The sequence below is a fragment of the Phocoena sinus genome, chromosome 7 (assembly GCF_008692025.1).
Source record: "Phocoena sinus isolate mPhoSin1 chromosome 7, mPhoSin1.pri, whole genome shotgun sequence".
Taxonomy (NCBI): domain Eukaryota; kingdom Metazoa; phylum Chordata; class Mammalia; order Artiodactyla; family Phocoenidae; genus Phocoena; species Phocoena sinus.
In genome coordinates, this window is record NC_045769.1 from 69111276 (window position 1) to 69134256 (window position 22981).

The window sequence follows — 22981 nt, forward strand, 5'->3', positions numbered from 1 at the left end:
AGCGGGGGAGGGGAGCTGGGTTAATTCGGATTTCCCCCCCCGCCCCCCCGCCCCGAAGTTGCCTCCTCTTGGCAGATAAAGTCATTTTCTGGCTGGTGCTGGGGGCCCAGGGGAGAGTGCGGGCGAGGTCCCGGCTCTCGGGGCCAGATCCCGTCCTGTGCGCGAGTCTTGGGGGTGGGGAAGGCTGAACCGGCCGCAGCTGTCGAGAGGGCCTGGCGCGGGCGGGGAGGGGCGGCGTGCCGGAGAGCCCTTTAAGGCGGGTTAGGAGCGCTAGGGCCGGCCGGTCACGCGTGGGAAAGAAAGGCCCCTTCCCTCCCGAGGCGTCGCTCCCCTTTCCTCAGGTTGGGCCGCCTGAGAGTGCGGGCCGGCAGAGCTCCCGGTCCCCGCGCTCGTAATCATGACCTCGGGGCCCCCTCCGGGCCGCGTGAGCGCGTTGGCGAGGCTGGGCGGCCGCCGCGGCCCCGGCCGTGTAACATGACCCGAGCGGCCGGCCGGCCGGCGCGGCGCGGCCATTGAGCCCTCCCTGCCCATGAATCTCTGGCGCGTCTCTAGCTCGCTCGCCGCTCGCCTCCCGCCTCCTTTCTCCCCCTCCAGCTCCGCGGGCTCCGTGCGCCTCTCCCTCTCCCTCCCGGTCCTGCCGCTGCCCGTCTCTCTCCACTGCCCGCCTCTCGCCACTGCCTCCCGTCTTCTCTGCCTCACGGCAGCCTCCGTCTCTTTCTCCCTCTCTCCTTTGAAAACTGATCTTTGGCTCTTAGTGTGAAAGTGATTTGAATTTGGCTCGGCGGCGCTCTGCGCCTGCGCCCAGCCTCTGGCATGCTGGCTCCTTCCAAGCAGCTGTTTTGGGTTTGAAATTCCAACATGGCAGAGGCTGCAGTCCGTCTTCCCTTCAAAAACTTGGAATGATTTCAAATCATAGGCACCTTCACTTAACCCTAGCTTCCATTCATCAGCAAACACATCGGATCGATGCTACGCTAACCTATCGGGTTTTCGCTCCGCGCGTTCAGGTAAGAGGAGCTTCGTAGTTTTCCACCAGCTGTTTAAATTTGTTTTTGTTTTTGTTTGTTTAATTTTTAAAGAATATAAATAAATTCAAGACCGTAATGAAAAGAGATCTTCGAGTTGTGCCGTAAACATTAAATTTAATTTGCACTCGTTTCTATTCTGTACGCCAACCTGCTGTCTAATTTCTCTGTACAAAGTAGCCCCGAAACATTATAATGCATATTTTTGCTGCTTAATCATTGTAACAATAGTGTGGGATTAAGAGTTCGCGATTGCAAGAATCTCGTTTTCCGCTATAATGGGCTTACTTATTACTATCTTTTTTACTTCAAAGATAAAAAATAAGAAAGCGGAGCCATAGGGTGGGGCTAGACTTTCTTCGGGAACTAACTTCTAAGTAAATAAGAAGTGTAAATAAGAATCTTGCACACACAAAAAGTTGAGGTTAAATTACAATCTCGTGGCTGGAGGAACGTGAATATGTCAGAAGATCGGTTGCAGAAAAATGTAAGCACATCATCTTGGAGTGGGTACAGCGTGGTGGGCGTATTGTTGGCAAGGAACGGGAGAGAAAGATGTATAATTTAATGGTATATACAATCCACTGATCCTATTACCGTCCTCCCCGGAGCTCTTGTTAGTTTCAATGGGAGTGAGTGAAATTGACATGGACTTGCATTCCTGGTCATGTGCTTTTTTTCCTTTCTTTCTTCTCCTGTGATCTGAGATCCCCTTTTTGTTGATGTTGCTTTCCCCCTTAATTATATGCATGTAGGTTAAATGAATACCTGACGAAAGGGCCCACGTTTCAAGGCAGTGACATTTGATAGCTGAGAGGAAAAGTGGCTTTAATGAAAAGCAACCTTTGGAATTCCTGCTTGTGAGAAATCCAATTCAGCTTTTTGTGCTGCCAGCAAGAAATGATCAGTAGCACCAGTGTTTATGGTATGTCAGTTTTGGAATTTACTTCCTTTGCATCTAACTAGGAAAGACAAATTAAATAGCATGATAAAACCACTGAAGACTCTGCTTGGGAAGGAGCTGCTCATGATATATAATTCCTTTTAAAAAATATATATGTATAATGTATATTTTAATCTGTCAAAATGCTTGTTTGCTTTTGCTATCGCTTGTTTGTATATTTCAGTTTTTGATTAATAGATTGCTGGAGTCCACCTTTATCGGTTTTAGCTGTAATTCCAAAGTTGCATGTTACGAGTAATGCACTATATAACCGCTGAAGTCAAATGGTATGTAAATTAGTTAAACTCAGTGTGCAGTTTTTTGGGGGAGGGGGCTGGGTGGAGAGGGGAGAGGGCGGGAGTGCGGGGAAAGACTGCTTACTAATGAAAGTGTATGTATATATGTACACACACAGAAGTGGATGAAAATTTTTTTTCTCAATCTATTAATGCAATTTGACTCTCTGCTCTCTCAGTGATTGCACTTTGTGGAGTAATCACTTCTTCTGAGTGTGTTTTTTTTTGGGGGGTGGGTGAGTGAAGGGATATCTTTTACATGAAAATAAAAAATGTATTTTGATTGCTTAAAGTCCTTAATGCCTTTTAAGGAACAGTGGTAGGGTTTTGTTTTGTTTTTTTCCTTGCCATTCACTTATCTGCCTGTCAGCGCTTTTTACTTTTAACCTGTGACAGAATTAAATAAGCAGGCACTGAAATTGACTTTGTTTGAAATCTCTCTTTCCTCTTTCTTTACTAAAAAAAAAAAAAAAAAGAGGTCAGATAAATGGAGTGAGGGGGTTTTCAATAGCTCTTGTGACCGTGTGTACACTTTGTGATATTCAATTAAGACTAGGAGGGAGCAACAACAAAAAGATGTTAAAAAGTATTTTGCATAACCAAAGGATATGTCCACTTAAAAATTTTTTTTGTTTTTGTTACATATACCCCACCACCATGCATTCACCCTGAAAAGAGAGAAAGGAGGAAAGAGAGAATATGAAAGAAAGAAATAGCAGTGGAGCTAGCTGCCAGGGGTCTGTAATGTGGCCGTGGTTACCGGTCTCTCATAACACAAATGTGAATACAAGGAAAGGGACTATAAGAGCCGATGCGCGACAGACACTTCTGGTTGGACTCTGGTGACTGTTGAGCTAAACACACACCGCTCTTACATGATAGGAAGGATTTGATTGAATTTTGCATTTGGAACTTGTTGACTTTGAAGCGATCAATAAGAAGACTGTTTATTTTAGATGCACATAATTTGCCCTGAGAAATGTTTTAAGGAGGAGAGAGCACAGCTTTTTTCCCCCGGAGCTGTTGGAGCGAATGGGATTGCCAGATGGGCGATTTCCCTCTGTGATGTTAAAGCTGTAATATATATTCAGAGCAGATTGGGCTGCTGCCTGTGATGAGGAGGATATTACATTTATAAATTTTAAATCGGAGCTCGGACAGTGTGCTGAGAACAGAAATTGGATGGTTTGACTGTTCACCGTATTGATACTTAAATGTGATTTCTGGGTAGTAGTAATAGTAATTATTGCAGTAATATGTAAAAAACACTTTGGGGTAGGCAATCATATAATTCATGACATTTAACAGCAGATTTAAGTGTATAAATTACCCCCCCAGTCTCTGCTTACTATTAAATAATAGTCACATAATTTATTTCCCTCTGTGTTTAAATGCCCAGTTGTGCAAGTGATATTCATTCAGAAAGCTTGTTTTTATACACTAGAATTCTGCAGAGGCAAAGTTTATATATAATCTATAAAGTAGACACTTGTGCATATGTATAGAGTGGCATAAGTGGCTCCTGTTTTGTAATTCTGTTACTCTGATTATTTTTAGATTTTGTTTGTCTCAAATGTGTGGCCTATAGGAACCAGAGCTACAGACCTAAAAGGCTGGAAAGTGGACAAGGGTTCACACTCTGGCAGCTCTGCTGTTGCAAATTAAAAGTGTGTTGTGGTCAGGAAATGAAAGCTACAATGTCTCTTTTGAACAAGTCGTTTATCAAGAGAAACATCTATCAGGGACTGCCTTGTCACATTGATCCTCTAAAAGTTAGGTCTGAGGTGGAAGCTGCTTTGATGTTTTTGATCCTAAATTTAATACAACGGGGAAAAAAAAAGCAAGGATATTTTGACCAGAATAGATTTTAAAAAATGTTTCCTGGGACCAACAAGATCTATTTATTAGTATTGTACTATGTGTGAAGTTTTTTGGACATAACAGTTGAAAGGCTTAAGAGGAAACCCCAGCCTTTATAAATTGACAGTTGTTCAAATACATATTTATAGTCTGTTCAGTTATGGCCGCATTCTTGGTTCACATGGACATTTTGAAAATGATTGTTTTAAAGGGAAAATTATTTTGAAACAGTGTTTTAGAACAATATACAGAGAACCAGAGTTTTCATTCACTCAGATTGTAGAGTGGCTCTCTTCTCTTCGTGTTGCCTTTTAGATCTGTATTTCTGTTTCACTTCTTCATTACATGTGTGACATAATAGCTTTTAGTGGGGGAAGAAACATTTTTTCCTATGAAAACCATTTCCCAAAACATGCTTGCTCACATCATCTTTATTGTTTATTAACTGTGCATGTGGATCATTATCAATATAAACTATAGGAACTCACAAGTCTTTCAGAATTTCAGCTTAAAAATATAGGTAGGTAGCAGATTAAATATGCCATGTATTCTTAAATACTGAATATGTTGCATGCATTATTCAAATTTTAAACGGTATTATTAAGAAAATGACCAACTTTAAAAAAAATTTTTTTTCGTGAAAGCAGTTAAAAGCAGCTTGTTTCATTTTGGGAGGCAAACCTAGGAGAGAGGTGTTCCTTCTTTAAAATAGAGTTTTTGGATACTTGTCTTTTACTGCTGGTGGCTACTTGCTAGTTCACATGGGTCTATCAACAACTAGGCTGATGGATCACAAAGAGTGTGGTGGGAGTTTTGGGAAGTATAATAATACATGCTAATTAATCATGTTTGAAATGAAAGAATCATAGCAGGGTAATAAAGTCTCGTTGTTTTCCTGGAAGAGGGTAAGACTTCTGTTTGGAAGCTGTATGTGTGAGTTGACTTTCTTTTTTCTTCTCCTAAAAAGACAGTTTATAGGGTCACTTTAGAATTATTTCAGGAACCGTCTTTTTTGAAAATGGAATATTTTTCTTTTTCCTGACTGCACCAAATCAGTGAAATTCTTAAAAATGTCTCTGAGTGAAAACATAGAGTTTTTTCCTCAGTTATATTAAAGACTCCTGCGGTTGAGTTTCCAGTACTTTTTTTTTTTTTAACCATAAATAGAAAATCTTTCTGTTGTTTTTATTCATGTCAGGCAGGAACTTTGGAGGCTGGTACTTCTGATAGGCATACAAGAGAGCAAAATTTTTGTTAATTACTTTTAGCTAGTACAAGAGTAGGACCAGAGGGGAGAAAGGGAGTAGTACTTCCAAGAATCTAGAGACTGTCTGTATTATAACTTGACGTATCTAAGGTAGTTTAAAATATTAGCCACCTGGAAAAAAAGCAGATGAGCGGTATCATTATAGGTAAATTCTTTTTTTCCTGACCTTTGGCATGTCACCTTTTAGAATTTAGTATTTTGCTTAGTTTACGCATGGGGACAGATCCTGAAAGTTTGTGTCTGCAACATTTTTCAGAATTTTCATCTCAAGGTGAAGACGGCTATGCTAATAATTCCCTGTTTTTGGCTGTGAGTGTTTGGATGCCTTGAATGATTGCCTAATTAAGTAATCAGTTTTAATGGTCCAAAATCAGCAGAATTGCTAGGTGTATTTGAAACAATTGCAGGCTTTTATGTTTTGTACTTTCTAGTTTGTTCTTAGAACCTTGGTTTGATAGAAATGTTTGCTGTTTTGCTTTTGATATTCTTGAGTACAAATTTCATGTACCTTTTTTGTAAAGTACATTTATTTTTGTAGAGATAATAATTTTAATTACCAGGAAGTTAAATCGATTTATAAATTTTTGATTGGGAGAAATTGTTCTGCAGACATTTGTGTGAAATACTGACGTACGCTACTGATCGATAAGATGCGATTAATCAGCTTATCTGCTTTTTAAGCTTTGGTCACTGATAAACTAGAATAAACAAATGGCACAGAAAACAATGCAATTTTTTTCTTTCAATTAAAAAAATGCAATGTAAGTGTCTCTTTGGAGATATACAAGAGTTAATGTTTTAAAATCAATTGAACTTAGAAATTCTTTTGGGGTACTACTTGGAAGACTTCAAGTCCAAAAATTATTCCACCTTTCAATTAACTCTTTCTTTATGTCTCACACACATAACAGATTATAGCTAACTGTTTTTAAAAATGTATTAAAATGAAAGACTTTCTTTTTAAAGACTGCAAATAAATTCCTGTTTAGCAAGTGCTTTTCATGGTTGGATTTTGTAATTTTCTTCCTTTTTTTTCCCTAAACTTGAACTTTTATCAGCTTTTTCATTTAACTTATGGTAGAAATTTCAAGCCTAGCTGCTTTGAAACATGATTGCTGATTACTGATCCTTTTGATATTTTTGATGTTATCATTTAAATGGCAGTTGTACTTGAGGGATGCTTACTGCAAGAAATGCAGATAGTGGAAATAAAAGGTAGGCAAGAATATGATAAAAATAAATTGTACTGATAAGTTGAAAGCAAATCAAAAGCAGGTGGGTATGCAAAGTTTCCTCAGGGCAGCAGCACAGCTGCCAGCTCAGGAGCTCTGCCTCAGCACAGCACAGGAGTGCGCCATACCTGTTGACGACGATCTTAGTTAGGAGACTGAGGAGGCAGAAGAGATAGGTGATCAGAAACCGTCCAGACATGAGATATCGTATGGCAGTTTCTGTTAATAATATTTACATACATTATGTAACAAATCTGCTTGTTGTCTTGTTACTTGAATATTGACACTGTACTTAACATTGCATATAGTGGGCTGTGCTTTCAGAGTATATTAGAAGCAGTGAATTCAAAGGAGAATTTCAATGCAGAAGTATTTACGTTGAGTACATGTATAAATGGATATGTTTGCTTATATTTGAGCTACTATGACTTTCACAAAGCATTGACAGCATTACTCCTTGCAATCATTTTTGAAACTGATACATCTTGATAGTAGAAATGCACGATTTATCATATGAAGGCCCATGGTTAAACTTCTTTTACCCTGCAACCTGGCTTCAGTATTTATACTTTTAAGTTGGGAAATCTTTTTTAGAAAGTATTTTTTAAGTAAGATTGGAAAGTTTGCTTCTTGTTAGGATTTTGTTCTTATTTTCATATGAGTAAGTGATATATAACTTACAAAAAGCATTTTCTTACTGTAGAAAACATAATGTAAAATACTTATAAAATTTATGTTTTCTTTTCCCCAATATCTTAACATTGAGAATACCTTTACCCAGTTCCTTATGAGTTTTTATTTCGGCTGGTAATTTATTCCATTCCACTTGTGGATATATTGCAGGCAAGAGAACAGAAACTGAATTTTACTTTACTCATCAAAAAAGAACAAAAACAAACACACACCTCCCCCCCATCTAATGTTTGCCTTATGTCAATTGGATGCTTTTTAAGCAACTGACAATTGATTAAATGCCATATACTTATGACAGTAAACTCATCTGAGAATGAGTGACCTCTACTTTCATGCTTTGGTTTTAGGAAATATTATTCATGGAAACAGTAACATTCAAAATAATAATTTTAAAATAGTATAATGTACAGCCATGGGTTTCTAGATGTTGCTGTAAACTTTTTACAATTCTTCTGATTTATGATGCTTACCGTCAGCACACATTGTCACCTTCACCTAGGGCTGGCTACATAATTTCTGGGCTTGGTGCAAAATTAAAATGTGGGGCACCTTGTTCAAAAATGATTAAGAGTTCAAGACAGCAAGAGCAGAAGATTAAACCAAGTGCAGGGCCCTTCCCTGTGGGAGACCTATGGGCCTGTCCAGGTCGCAGGGCAATGAAGCAGGCCCTGCCTTCATTACCCACAAACCTTGTGGAAGTCACTGGGTTTCCTACGTGGAGACTTGACTAGTCCACAGTGATTCCACGTGCCTCTGCCTAAAGAGATGCTAGTGGTTGTTGAGTAAGAGCCTCGGTGGGAAAATTGGACCATTAGGTATCTTCTGCTCTTGCCATACGTGAACTGGTGACTGACATCTTTGCCTATATCTTACGTTGCCTTTTGCCTGATGTGCTCCCATATATCACCTGAATTTTTGTGCAGATATTCTTAAAAGCAACTCTGTTTTGTAACATTGTTTGCAGGCAGCTACATACTTAAATATGTATTCCCCAGGCACAGAACGATTAGGGTGGGAGGATTTTAGTAAGATTTGAAACAAGAGCCTGAGAGTTTCTCTGTTGATTTGTACCGCTATGCCACCTAAGTTTCAAGCACAAGTGAAATAAGTATTTTTAATGTAGAATCTTAAGTTATCTAAAAATATAGAAAATTCTGACCATTGAGAAATAAAAGCACAACTCATTGAGTCAGGGAAGATGGGAAAACACAAAAATAATTACCTTGTTATAGTAGCAGCGATATTGGTATTTTGACATTAGGAAGTGGCATTGTAGCTGTATAAACATGTGGTGACAGCTGTGTTAAAGATGAAAAGTAACTCTTGCAGTAACGTTAACTATGCAGGATGTTATATTCAAACGGTGAACTTAAACCAGAACAATCCCCTTCCCCCTGAAATACGTAGTCACCATCTGTGACTCCTTTCCGCCTTGGTTTGAACAGTCTTCTTGATGGGTGGATAAAACGTTTACATTGTTGCTTCCCAAGATACTTCTCAATGAGATCAAGCTTCAGATTGAGAACCCTAAAACTAAATTTTGAAGTCAAGCGGCTTTTTCAGATACGATGGAATGTCCAGCAAGTAATGGATCTGAGTGTACTTGAAGTTGCACCATTTATTTTCAAAAGATATTTCCCACATCAGATGACTCTGCCAGGAAGAACAATATCAAAGAGCTCAGAAAAGTAACTATTCTTTTATGTAATCCAAGACTGATGGAGGGGAGGGAGCTTTAAAGATATTTCTGAAGAAAGAGAAAAACCTAACTTATTTTGAATGCCTCGTTAGTCTTGGTGGAGAGAAATCCTATATATGAGACCTTCTAAGAAGAAAAATCTTTGCCCTGTGTAATAAGAAGGCATTGCTCTCTCAGTTGACATGTACTTTAATGAAAGGATTGGAAATAACTATTACAACAGTGTCCCATTTAATTATAAATTCACCCCACAGTTTAGAAATCTTTTGCATTAAAGACATTGTGAATTTGAATTTTTTTAAGAGGTAGTTAGCCACAATGCATATGTTTAAATATTCTATGTTGTATAACCTATCTACAAATTCTAGTAGTATAATTTAATTTGGGAACCATCTTTTCCCACCTTACTCCTATCCTTTAGTATGTTGTGTTTTCATATTAGTTGTTTAGCTTTAAAAAAGATTAAACTAGGAATCTGGGTTAATACGTGGCAATATTAGTGCATCCTTGTGCCCCAAAGAGCTGTTTATTTCCCTTGTATTCACTTCTCCCTTTCCATTTCAAATTGAAGTTAAGATTATAAACTCTTTCTCTTAGATCATATATCTGAATGATGCTAAATTATAAATCTTAATTAGGTATGATTCACTGATTTTAATCTTACAAGATAATTATTCTGAGTAGGATAAAAGGTTCCTTTAAGATTGAAGGCATTTTCATTACAATACCCATTTAAGATCAAACAAATACCATTAAATAAACAGAGTCCTATTAGTCTTTTAAGCTTAACAGTTAATACTTTTGGATTTAAATATGTGAAGAAATAAGGATATGAATAGGACGGTCTTACTGTTTGCACACTTTAAGTGCTTGTGATAAATTTTACTGCCAGGAATTACGTGTATCTAAGAGTCTTTTAAGTAAAAATTACAGTTGTGATTATCTAAATGGAAGACGCTCTGTGCACGTGCACAGATACATTTCTCTGTGAAGGTATTGATGTCAGGGACGCTTTTGGTATTTCTTTATGAGTAATTAGGTTAACGGGGTTAGTTAGAAAATGTGTCCTTTCCTGGAAAATGAAAAATTACATTCAAGCAGAAGTAAAAGAGTAGAACATAATCAAGACTTTAAGTACTTAAAAAGATATTTTATGAGTCATTTTTAAAGAATAATACTCAATATGTAACTTGTTAAGAATAATAGCCATTTTTACTTTTTAAATCACATCTGTATTAAAACTGGCTTTCCGTTCATGAGTCACAAATCTGGAGTCAATTTTCGACCCCACTTACAAAAAATATTGGTCTAATCGCCACCCCCTCTTACCATGGTGTTCCACTCCAATCGTGTTGGTATCAAGTTCTTTAAAGAGAGATCTTCGCTTGCATTATTCAGAAAATTAAGCAACATTTTTGAGGGGAATACTGATATGACCGAAATGTAGACACTGGGACCCTGCCTGGCCTGAGTCCTTGTCTGACAAACGAGAAGGACCTTTATACGCCTACAGCGCTTGTTCTTTCTGTGGGAAGATTTTAAATGTACTAAGAATTGAACAGCCCTTGTTCCTTCTATGGGAAGATTTTAAATGTACTAAGAATATAAGTGTTCCCTAATTGGAAAAATATGTTTTATGTAATTCTAAGAGTACCAATCAACTAATTTACTTATGGATGGTAAGATAGTAGGACTAAATAATCTTATTCAGAAATAGGTGTTTAGAGTAGTAGTATCTTTCTAGAGAGAGAAAAAATCTGTACGTATGCAAAATCCCTTTTGGGATTTTTTTGTTTGTTTTCTTTCTTTTTTTTTTTTTTTTTACTGTGAGTGAAATCTCTATCAATAATGTTTAGGTTGTAAAAGTATTAGGAAAAAATCTAATATTGGAAGTTCTGTATTATGCTATGTTCTTTTAATAAGTCCTCAATGAGTGCATACAATGCACTAATACTTGTTTTGTTTGTTTTTTGATTTGTGTCTTGTTTTATTTTGTTGTAGCATCAAATTAAAAAGACCTTACAGGAAACTATTTTGTATTATTTATTTTTAAAAATACTCAGAATAGTACAACCTGTGGTATAGGTTTGTTTATAATGATGAGCAAAAAGCCCCCATTTTACCCCAATATAATTCCGTTTCCTTGAAATCTACACTACTATATCAAAATGCCACTACTACTAAGCTACAATTTAGGAGGTATTGCTGGTGTATAATTGTAATGCACATGTGTACCTAAATACATATTTTTAAAATATTTATCTATAAATTCTACTAGCCACCTTTGCAGGTGTCCTTGTGCTTGGGGCCAGTGGGGGAATGGTTTTCTATCTGTTTTGCTGTTTGCAAACTCACCAGAAACCTTGCTGTCTCATCCATCTTCCTGCTCTTGGAATTCATTCTTACCCATACCTGTGTACTGTTTTGAGGGACTGAGATTTTTTTCTCTTTCTTTTTTTTTTTCTTTCTAGTATTTATCTGTAGGGCTGTTTATTACTTGATCAGATGGAAAATCAAATTTCACTTGAGCCACTGGAATATGATATTTAGATCATGAGGAGGTAGCTTGAATTAATTTAGAGGTTATTGGGCTGTGTACTAGGAGGAAAGTGTAGCAGCATTTTTTGGCATGGACAGAGGGTGAAAGACCACTTGTAGGAATGAGGAAATAGCTAAAGACAAAAAAAATTAGGGATGTTGTTAAGGAAACTAAGGGTGAGGGCTGTTTTCGTGTAGCTGTTGCTAAAAATGAGGTTGGCAATTTAAAAAATCAAATCCTAATATAATTATGTGAGAAAACCTCATTTGTTAGGAATTAGTGACTAGTACACATTGATTAGCACACAGCACTATCTAAACAAATTATGTTCTTCTTTTTTAAAATGGCAAGTTCTATACCAAATCTTGGATGTATGGGATTTGTGATAACCCAAATTAAAAGAACTATACCCCCTTTTCTTCCTTATAATTTGAAAAAAGTGTAAAAAATACACATGCCTTTAAAGATGATTCATATTACTCTTAGACTCTTCTCCTTCACATACTCAATTTGGTTATGTCTCAAATGAAGTTATGGAAGAACATCTACTGAGGATTAGGATATATATTTATTAAGACTTCTTTTTGGGAAATAGTGAGTTTATTGTCATTATAGAAGTCAAATCATTAAAGTAGATAGATAAATGATTTAATTTGATTTGAGCATAGTTTGATGATAAATTCTGTATCTACCCTGTAAATGCTAGCTGTACGTTAATGACCAAAACCAAACCAAACCAAACAAAATTTGTCAAAGCCCCACCTCAGACCAGTTAGATGGAAGTTCTGGGGGATAACCAATTTCTTTTTCTTTTTCTACCCCAGTGATTCTAATGTAAAGTTAAGATTGAGAATCACTTCACTGAACCAAAAATTTATACATTTCATGAGCTCTTAAATTTTTTGCTTTAAGTTTTAATTTTAAGAACTTCATTCTTCCTGGTTTGAAGTCACAAAAATAGATACATCTATTTAGAATTGAATACACTCATGATATGTACTAGAGATAGTTCACTCTCTGGCTAAAGTTCAACAACAATCTATGAAGAATTTTAGGAACATTGCCACCATGCTGGTAAGAGTACCTCAGGAAAGTGACAATGGTGACAGCAGCAGACGCCAACAGTCTATCATATTTGTGACCTTGGGTAAGTCCTTCAGCCTCTTTGAACCTCAAAGGAGGGTTCATCCAATGACTCTTACGAATTTTTTCCAGTTCTATATAATTCATGATTGCTTGGTCATCGACTAGTGAGCTTGAGTCACTTGGAACCTTGCTGGTGGCCAATGGCTGAGTGATTTTTTGTTTCTTTTTAAGAAACTCCAGAAATTGTCTTGGAAATAATGAAGGGAGCTCAAGGAACATTTATCACTTTGTTAAGCCCTTCAGGAGGGATGGTAACCATTCATTAAATATGCTTACTAATTGGTTACAAGCAAATGTGTCAGCAATTCTAATACCTTGAGAGTTGACGAGTATTAGTTAGCCAGTGCTTTCTCCCTGTAAGAGATATAAATAGACTGACAAGCAGATTAACTTAAGTAGTAATGGATTTAGGGACTTCAGATCTCTTTTAAAATATGTCAAAATTATAGATCAGTATGAAAGTTGGATGTTTATCAAACTGGAAGCAACTCCATCTTTTTAAAATTTTATCCCTAACTAAACTTTGTTCATCTTCTTTTTACCGCCTGGAATGCTCTTCTCCTCCACCTGTCGAGAAAACCTACCAGGACTTTGACATCTAGCTCAAATGTTGCATCATCTATGAAAACTTCCTGAGCCACCCTAATGAGGATCCATTTCAACGTCTGCTTGATATTCCTTAATCACTTAAAAAATCTCCTTTCAATACATTTGCCATCATTTTTCTTCCTCTATAGATTGCTGGGCATTTTTGTTTCTCATTTATGAAATTGTAAACTCCTGAGAGCAGACTACATCTGATTCATTTTTTATTTTAATCTCCTCAACGTGTGTATACAGAGCAGGACCTATAATAGGTGTTCAATAAAATGTTTGGTGAAATGAATCAATAGAAAATGTAGGAGACTGTCACTTGGTTCATCTTTTATTAATCTTACTTTAAAAAACTGGAAGATGCTTTTAAAAGTACTTAAAAAACAGATATATTAAAATTGTGTATTTCGTTAAAAAAATTGAAATTTCTGGGCTTCCCAGGTGGCGCAGTGGTTGAGAGTCCGCCTGCCGATGCAGGGGACACGGGTTCGTGCCCCGGTCCGGGAAGATCCCACATGCCGCGGAGCGGCTGGGCCCGTGAGCCATGGCCGCTGAGCCTTGCGCGTCCGGAGCCTGTGCTCTGCAAACGCCGCAACAGTGAGAGGCCCGCATACCGCAAAAAAAAAAAAAAAAATGAAATTTCTGTATTCTTTAATTACTAAAGAAAGACTTTACAATCTTCTTACATTTCTGAAAGAAAAGTTTTATAATTATATACCTAAGAAAGGGCTTACAGTTATTTATTCTATTTTCTCCTATATCTCTGGTAGGAGAGCATTTAAAACTATTTTATAAAAACAGAACAGAACATTATAATGATATCTTTAAACAAAACTCTGTAACCTATTTCGATTACAGGCGGTAAACACATGGCTTCAAATCACTATGCTTTACATATTTAAATATTTTTTTCCTTTTGTTTTTGCAGTTACAAAAATTCGAGGGTATAGAATCATAAAACATTAGATGTGGAGACTTCCAAATCAACTTCTTGACAACATAGGGTTGATTGACACTTGGTTATTCAGCCTTCGGTTGAACGTGGGAACATCAGCATATCCAAAGGCATTTCTTTGTATTTTGTCCTTTCTCTGATAAATAGGCAGTGTGCCAAATATGTGCCTGGTGGTACTCAAAACATTTCCTTGGGAACATGATGGTACTTAGGGTGATAAGAAGTAAGATTGCAAACTAGCTGATCTACAGTTGATATGATAACTTTCATTGACTCTGTAGTTTGTGAATGTCTTTGGTTAACACTTTAATTGACATACTTTTGTTTCGTATTTAATGTCTGACACTATTCATTTATTTTGTATTAAGTACTGGGCAGTAAACAATTTAGCTGGGGTTACACCCAGTGACCCTATCTTCTAGTGGTTCAAATGCGTCACCCGCTCAGTTTGGTGTGTTAGTGGAAGGGTCAGTTTCTTTCTGAAACCTGTCACTAATGTTACAGCATATAGCATTACAAAATTTTCTAAGGGAAATTTAGTTTGAGCAAATGTTGAAAATTGTAATGTGTTAGTCAACAATATTTTACAAAGTTTCTGTTTTATATTTGTGTATTTGAACCTAAAGATAGATGTACTAGAGAAAAGCACTTGTTCACATTGCTTCATGAAAAGAACCCAGAAAAAACAAAGACTCTATTGTCATTCTTCTAAAACACAATTTTACTAAGGAAACCTATAACCTTTACTGAAAGCTCACTGGTTTTCTTCCAATTTGGTCTCTTCAAATCTGAAAAGTTCTAGATGCTATCTTACTACTACTACTTACTACTTCATATACTCCATGTAGAAGAAAATATATCTGCAATGCTGATCATTGAACCTGAATTATTACAAGATACACTGTTAAGTGAGCCACAGTGGACAAATGTTGTTTGGTCAGTTGCATGAAAACACTGCATCTTCAGCAAAGAGCTTCAGTACTAAAGAACTATAGTACATTAGAGGTAGAATAATAAAGATTGTGAAGCAGTAGGTTAAAAGTAGCAAGAGCATTTTTGCAGTTTGACTGCAACAATCTATTTAGTTCCTTTGTTAAATTAGCTTTCTGTTTTCTGGAAACCAGTACTCTTCAAGCAAGTTAAAATTGCTTAACTATAAGTTGAAATCCATGAGATTGAGAGTAACGACTATGAATTGTAAAAGCCATAATAATGATGGCTTGCCAACAACCAGACTAAATCAAGGGAGGATTTAAAAGACATAGGTTTAAAATTCTACCTGATTATAATCAGGAAGTTGGGGGGTTTGAAAGTAAATAAATAAAAATATCCACGCAGATTCCTCACACCTAAAATATCAGCTATTCTTCCTTTAATTCTCTCGTAGAAAAAAGTAGGGTGATTCCCCAAAGCAGCTCCATACAGACACCATCTAAGTGAGCCAATTTAAATCTCTCCAAATTCTTAACTAAGTGGCCCACGTCTATCTGGGAGGTGGTACTTATTTGTCCCTTAGGTGATAGATTTGGCGTGATATTCAGTTGAAGACTCAGTAAACAATATTTACGAGGAATTAGTTAAAATTGAAATTGAAAATGGATATTGAGGTATAGTTCACCCTAAAATGGCTTGGATATATGTGTCAGATGTGCGTGAAGAGGATTTTTAAAAATGGATCCTTTGGATTAGAATAAAAACTAATCATAAATTAAGCCACTTAAAATTTGCTTGCCTGATATGATTATTTTCTTTGACTGACCACGCCTTCTTTTAGCACTTCCCACCTTTGTCCAGGGTTCAGTTTCGTGTCATGCACATGTCCTTGGAGAAAATGCAACGTCTTTCACTAAGATTTTGTACGAGTGAAATCAGATACCAGTTTTTATTGCAGAACCGAGGCTACAAATGTTTCTCTTTAAAGACATTTTTAATAGAAACAGTAAGGTATAATCATTTAAGCAATTACCTGGACGTTGTGGAAATGGGGCTTGGCTTGTTCTGTAGCCCCAGATGTTTCCAGATTCTAGTAATAACCCAGCCCAGATATTTACAGCTTAATTTTCTGTGCATGTGCACTTTGTCCACAAATGGCTCCTATTTCCCATGTTTCTGTTGGACAACTGGGCCACTTAGAGGTAAGGAAAGTGATCTCAGCGTGGGTGATGACAAACAATGGTTATAATAGTTGCTGTCTAGAAACTTTGATCACTTAAAAAAAATAGAGAGGCTAATTCTTAGAGGATTTTATACTAAGAAATAAATTAATTAAATGGCATTTTCCTTTATGGATGAGGGTGGGGGAAATAACATCTCCCCATCCTCAAAATTATATTTAGCCTTGATCTACTATGTGATAAAAGTAATTTTTTTTAATGTGTCTTCTGGCACTGGTTGGGTTATCATGCAGGCTGCTAGTTTTCTTTGCATCACTGCTCCACAGTTTCTCTTGTTCTTACTAGAAACTAAACAAATGGAAAATAATGATTGGTAACCATCTGCTGTGCAGAAATTTCACATATAGCAGTTAACTCTATTTTATAAAACAAGACCAAATGAGTGAATTATACTGTTGCCAGTAAATAGCAACATGCAGTAGAGCGTTCCTTTGGACAAAGCAAGAGCATAGGGAGCCAGCATTTATTATGGGAAGTCAGTTGGGTGGGCTCTGGGGCTGAATGTGGCCCGGGCGTTTATATATGTATGTGTGTCCTATGTGTGTACTGCATGTGTGAAGAGAATGGTGGTTTCCTCTCTACCTGTTCCTTGTGTCTCCATTCTCACCCCCAGATTTCCAATCAGGTAACTCGGAGTAATGTAGATGCAAATAAATCAGTTCAGTCACATCTTCCTCTATCTTTTTATTTGCTTAAAAAAGAAAGTCAGAATCCATAAAGCCACACAGATAAAGATTTGTAAAAGTATGTAGGCTTCAGATCAGAATCATGTTTTTCCTAAGCCGTACATATTATAATGAACAGAGACTAGCCAATTTAGCTTTAAATCATTCTCTGGTCTTATCCCCTGCCTAAAGAATACTGGAAATTAGATTGAGTGTACGTCCAAAAGATATTGACAGGCAATGATTATTCATATAGTTGCTACTGAGTGTGCATGCTAATACTGAGGGAAGACATATATGGAATAGACAGAAGTAAGTGGTTACAAAGAATTTATTCAAATGGACCAGGTAAGACCTGAATTTTATGGTTGTCCCATATAACCAATCAGTTTCTTTCTCTCCCCCTCTCTATATCTGTACAATCTGTTTTAGTATATCAATGTACTTAGACATTCAAAACATACATGTTCTCTCTACTTTCACTTATTCGATACTAGGATTTTGCCATACAGCAAGAAAAGTTGTTAAAATGGGCAGTATATTGAGTTCAAAGGACCCATACAGTTCATAAATTCTCTGGTGTCTACTGGATTTTTCATCAGGGAGACTTCCAATAAAAATGATCTATTTTAGAAATAATATTGTTTAGTAGGTTGAAATGTGGTGTAATAAAAATTAGACCTTCAGTCTTCTAAAGTTACTACTTAGATGGCACCCTTGGGATGGTAAAAATGGCTGCATAAGCAGATGAATCAGACAGTTCCACTGATGGGTACATTTGTCAGTCTCTGTTACAGATATAATATATTCTTATATCTGTAATCCTGACACTGTTACATCCAAATGAAATCAACATGAGGTTGTCATCTTTAAGCAAATATGTTAAGTGTTGTCTTTTGTGCTTTGGATTTGAAAGAAAGGGGCCCAGGGGAGGCCGCATCATGCAAATGGAACAAATCCCATTTCTTCTGAGCTGTGCTGTTTTCCCCTCCATGGCAGCTGGCTGTGTTATCTTTGTGTGTTTCTCTGAGCGCTTGACAATTCTTTCAGTGATCTAAGTTAGGGGCACATTAGAAAGTGGAAGCAGCTGTCTGTCGCTATAACTGAGAGACGTGTTTTGCTCTACTGCAAAGATGAAGGACCATGAATCCTTGACACACTCCCCCCGCCCCCCCCCTGTACTTTCCACCATGATCAACATTCAGACGCACAGATTGTCTGCTTGGACAGTTTTTTGTTCTGACTGACAGCATCTGGCATAGACAAATTTAAAAATACATAGCATGCCATGCTTGGAATTGGAACATCCCTTCTTTATTAATCTTCTCATTTAAACCATTCATTTACATTTCAAGAAAGGTTACAGCTTGATATGGTTGAAACGTTGATTTTTAAATGAATAACCTTCTAATGAAATGTCTTGAATGAGTACCAAGCAGCTAGTGTTCATTAAAAATTACACCCGATTAACACAGCCTTGAAAGCCTGAGAGGAAAGGGATTTCTTATTGTTTTAATCCACAGTGCAATCCGGTGTTTACCTTTCTGGCACAAAGCGAATAGAAATGATGCCTGTACTCGCAACACTTCTGATATTGAACACAACTATGATATCACCCTTAAGCTGACAGAACACTTGGCCTTGTTTAATCAGCTTTCTCTTCCTCAGAAAACCCCCCAGAGTGTTAAAAAAATTTTAAACGTCACCAAAATCTGCCTTGTTCAGATCCTCTCTTTCTCCATGTCCCACCCTCTCCCCACCCCAAAATACTATGTCTCTATGCCCAAATCAGAAAAAAAAAGGCTGATATATTTTCAGATGGAAAAGTGGTACAAAACGCTTTTAGATTAAACATTCCCTCTGACCCCAGGATGGTGGATATACATTTGTTTGTCTGCATTACTTTAGTGATAAAACATAACAGTGCAAAAATTGCCCTCTTTCTCTGCCTCATGTAACTCCCCCATACATACTCACATTTATCCATTTTCAATTCCACAGCCAACCTTAGCAACATGCTTGTCTAGCATTTATGTAAAAATAATATGAAAAGTGGCCATATCAGTCAGTCTGTGGACTTTGAGTCCAGAGGACGGGGGGTGGAATGTGGGGAAAGGAATCCTCCTTTTATCCTACATTTTAGACTTTTCATATCACTGCAGATTTCAGCTATAACTACTCAACCGCAAGTGTGGCTGCAATAGTTCTAAGGGGTGTTTGGAGGGAGGGGTGGTACAGAATTATGTATATATATTTTTTAGAAAGGAACTGTTCAGGTGCTAGGTAGTAAATATGTAAAGCAAGCACACTGGTTAACTTGGAAAAATAGGCTTCAGAGAGAAGTTCAATTAACAGTTGTAGGCAGAAGAGGTGATGTATGTATGTATTCAGCATGTGTAAGAGGTCATTTGCTTTAGGATACATTTTGACGAATTTGAGAGAAATAGATGCTGAAATAAAAATGAAAACAGATTACAGCTTCATATCAAAGGCACTTTTACATTCTTGAATATAAGAAGGGAAAATGACACATTTTTACTCCATGGATTATATATTATTTTAAAATTTTGCTATTTTGTGTTTTGTGAACTTATTTCATTTAAACTGTTCATCTAAACAAAATAAATCTTGGAAGTTAATGTTATCTTTGAATCTGGAATCAGTTTATTGCTTCACCCCTCAACCCAGACCTGGGCTCTAGAAATTTAGGGTAGACACTGTTTGGTTTCTGTTTTTCTGTTCTTTCTTTCTTTTTCTTTTCTTTTCTTTTTTTTCAAGAAGCTAATGGCAGGGAATCAGATCAGAGTAGATCTGGTTCCAGCATTTTGATTGCCAGTTAATGTTTTATAATCAACATTTTAAATATAAATTACTTCATTAGTTATTTTCCATTTTGATTTTTTTTAATGACCAGGTTTTAAAGGTGGTGCCATTGTACATCTGTAAGCAAACTGGGAATGGGTTAGAGTACACAATTCCCTCGTGTAAAAAGCCAGGTTTAGCAGCAATGCTTTTAATCTGGACTTGTAGGGGATTCAGAAGCATCCATAGATCTGCTCCAGTAATTATCATACCCCAAGTGGCACTGGAAGAGACATTTGCCTAAAAACTTGATGTCTTCATTACGCTGTTTACATTTTAATTAGAAACATGAAAATTACTGATTCATACAGACAACTGTAGTTTAAGTGGTTTCGTTCACCATCCATCCAATAAATATAAAAAAGAAAAAACCACCACAGTTGGCATAAATAGTTTACTAGGAATCATTCATGGGAATAATGTGTTGCCACTATAAGCCGCTTAAAATATGTTTTTATTTTACCAGAGGTAGAATTTGCATATAAATTAGAGAATGGCATTTTAAGTTGACAGTCATTTATGCAGAATACCACCTACATGCAAATATGTATATGGGTGGGTGTGTATACTTTCTGTGGGTTTATACAGTTTTACAGTATTGTGGATGTGCACGTGTACACATCAGCCTAGTCGATCAGTTTTTAAAAGGCATGTCCTCTTTTAAAATCCACTCAGAAATGCTGTGGGTGTTCTAAATATGCCCATCCACAAACACATCTTTTGCCTCTTGGGCAATGGCAACTTTGCATTAAGGAAAAATGTTTACTTCTTGTATGCATATGTCTCAAAAAGGAGTTGCTGTTGCATTTGCTTCTTCCTTCCCTCTTTCCTCTCTTTTCCATTCTCCCGTAACTTTTGCATGTACCTGTCAATGCTGCTGCCCTAAAATCGCTCCCACTCAGAGCGGCTGGACTGAAGCAGGGTGGCTGTCAGAGTCCATTCCTGAGTCAGCAGCACGCCCATTGCCTGAATCTTGCGACAGTCACTCATCCAGTTTTCCCCTCCCCAGGGGACAAGCATCCTCATCAGTGAAGAGGAATGACCCTTCTGTCTGGCAGGCTCAGAATCCCGAATCTCCCCACTTCGGTGTGTGAGTTCAAATCCCCTCGTCCTGGAGGCAGGGCTGGGACTCCAGCTAATGACTCCAAGATACAGAGAGGGTCAGCGCACTTGTGAGCTGGCATACTGAGGCATTGTATGAGCTGAGTTGTACATATTTCCCATAACTGTAGACTCCTCTCCATCCCCTCCCCTCCCCTTCCAAACCCTTTACTATTGATCAATATTATGCAAAAACAAACCAGGAAGAGCCGCATCCATTAAAAGCCATTTTTCTTTTCCTCATCTTTGTTAGAAAGTTATTGACCGTGGCCGAAGGAGGCTCTGTTATTGTTTTTTGTTTATTGTTTTTTGGTTGAACGGAACCAGACAGTAAGTGAACATTTACATTATCTCACTGTAAAGCTCACATTTTAGGCCCATGTTTATTTTACATTTTAGGCCTATGGGCTATAGGTAAAAATGAATTAAAATATTACATAGGAGGAAGAGTCTACACATAGGTTTTCTACTTGAAATGTTAGAGCAGTCATTGTTTTAAACTTCTGAACGTGAATGTATTACATAGATACTCCTGCTAACTGCATGATGTGATTTCTGGGAATTCAAGGGAGTAAGATGAATTCTTATGAGGTGGTTTCAGATGATAGATTTTGTGCTTCATTTCTGCATCTTTTGGTGTGTCTTTTTTAAAGTTCTAGGGGGTTGCCAAAGTTTTAAGATGCTAATCAGGTGTTTTGTGTAGTCCACAAAATTTTAGATTTTAATGAAAACTCACTAGGATCATTTTCACGGTCAATGAGGTAATTGGTCCAGGTAATCAGACCGGGACTTTTAAGCAGTTATTAGTGCTTTGCGTTTACCAGGCAGAGTCCCCAAGCACATCAGTTAGGGGAATAGTGAATTCATGGGCATATATTCATTGGTTTGCTTTGCAGTGCCTCTTTTTTATGGGGGCGGGGGCAGGCAGAGCACTTATTAGGTCTCTGTATTTCCTAGATGCGATTAGACACAACAGTCGACGTCTGTAAGGACAGAAACATGTTGCTTCCTTGTACACATGGCAAAATTCAAATAGTTCTGTGCTGTTTGGTAAATCCTGTCTGCTTTATGCAGTGTGGCCCGAAGCAGTTGTGTGGTGAGGGAATGCTGGCTGCTGGCCAGCCATTGACTATGAGATCCTGGGTACCTGAGAGCTTATCAGTTCTTTTGCTTTGTAAAAGAAAAAAGTGATGAAAATGTTGGTAAACTGCCATGAAGGTTTAAGGCTGCTGGAACAAGGAGCCGTGTAATCAGATTGGAAAATGGAGCTTGAGATTCTCTGCATGGAGAGCAGCTGTCTGTGGACCCCGTGAGCTGCTGTGCGAGTGCCCGAGCTGACCACTTTGTTAGCAAATCAGCTTGTTTGCTGCAGCAGCAGGGTGGAAAAGACCAGAGCTGGTGATGGTATGTAACGGAGGGAGAGCTCTTGCATGGCACAATCTAATCAGCTTGCAATTAGCTTGGGCTCTACAGTCACCTTAATTTTCTTCTTTCCCCCCTCTTTGTGTTAATACCATGCACTTTAAACAATTAAGTAAGGGAAGTAATCCTTCAAGGAAATCAAAGCCATCCTTAATTTTATCACCCTGCTGAAAAAGTATCAGGTGGTCCACTGGTCTTCATCAGATGCTGGAAATTCTCCGGCTCACTGTAGCATAGAGAGGGGCTTTAACCAACTGATTTTTAAGATGATCTTTCACATATCTTGGCAAAAGGGGGCAGAAAACGGTGCATCATTTAAACTAGCGTTAAAGTTAAAATTAATGTGATAGGGGGATTACAAATACCTTTTGGTTTATATACAGTAGTGAATCTATTTTATATTTTTAATAACCAGAGTCAGGCTCTGTGTGTGTGTGTGTGTGTGTGTGTGTGTGTGTGTGTGTGTGTGTGTATGTGTGTGTATGAAAGAGAGAGATCTGTACGTATA

At 37.6% G+C, this 22981-nt stretch overlaps 1 protein-coding gene across 2 annotated transcripts in view; it reads left to right on the forward strand.

Annotated features, from left to right (window-relative positions):
• The first annotated feature begins 836 nt into the window (after positions 1–836).
• FIGN (fidgetin, microtubule severing factor) overlaps positions 837–22981 on the forward strand; it is a 120843-nt gene continuing 98698 nt past the window's right edge. The window contains exons 1-2 of one of the 2 annotated variants that reach the window (XM_032636479.1): positions 837–1007; positions 1781–1950. In XM_032636479.1, coding sequence (XP_032492370.1) covers positions 1926–1950 — 25 coding nt within the window. In that variant the 5' untranslated portion in view covers positions 837–1007; positions 1781–1925. The remainder of the gene's footprint in view (positions 1008–1780; positions 1951–22981) is intronic. The other variant, XM_032636480.1, reaches the window with a different exon arrangement.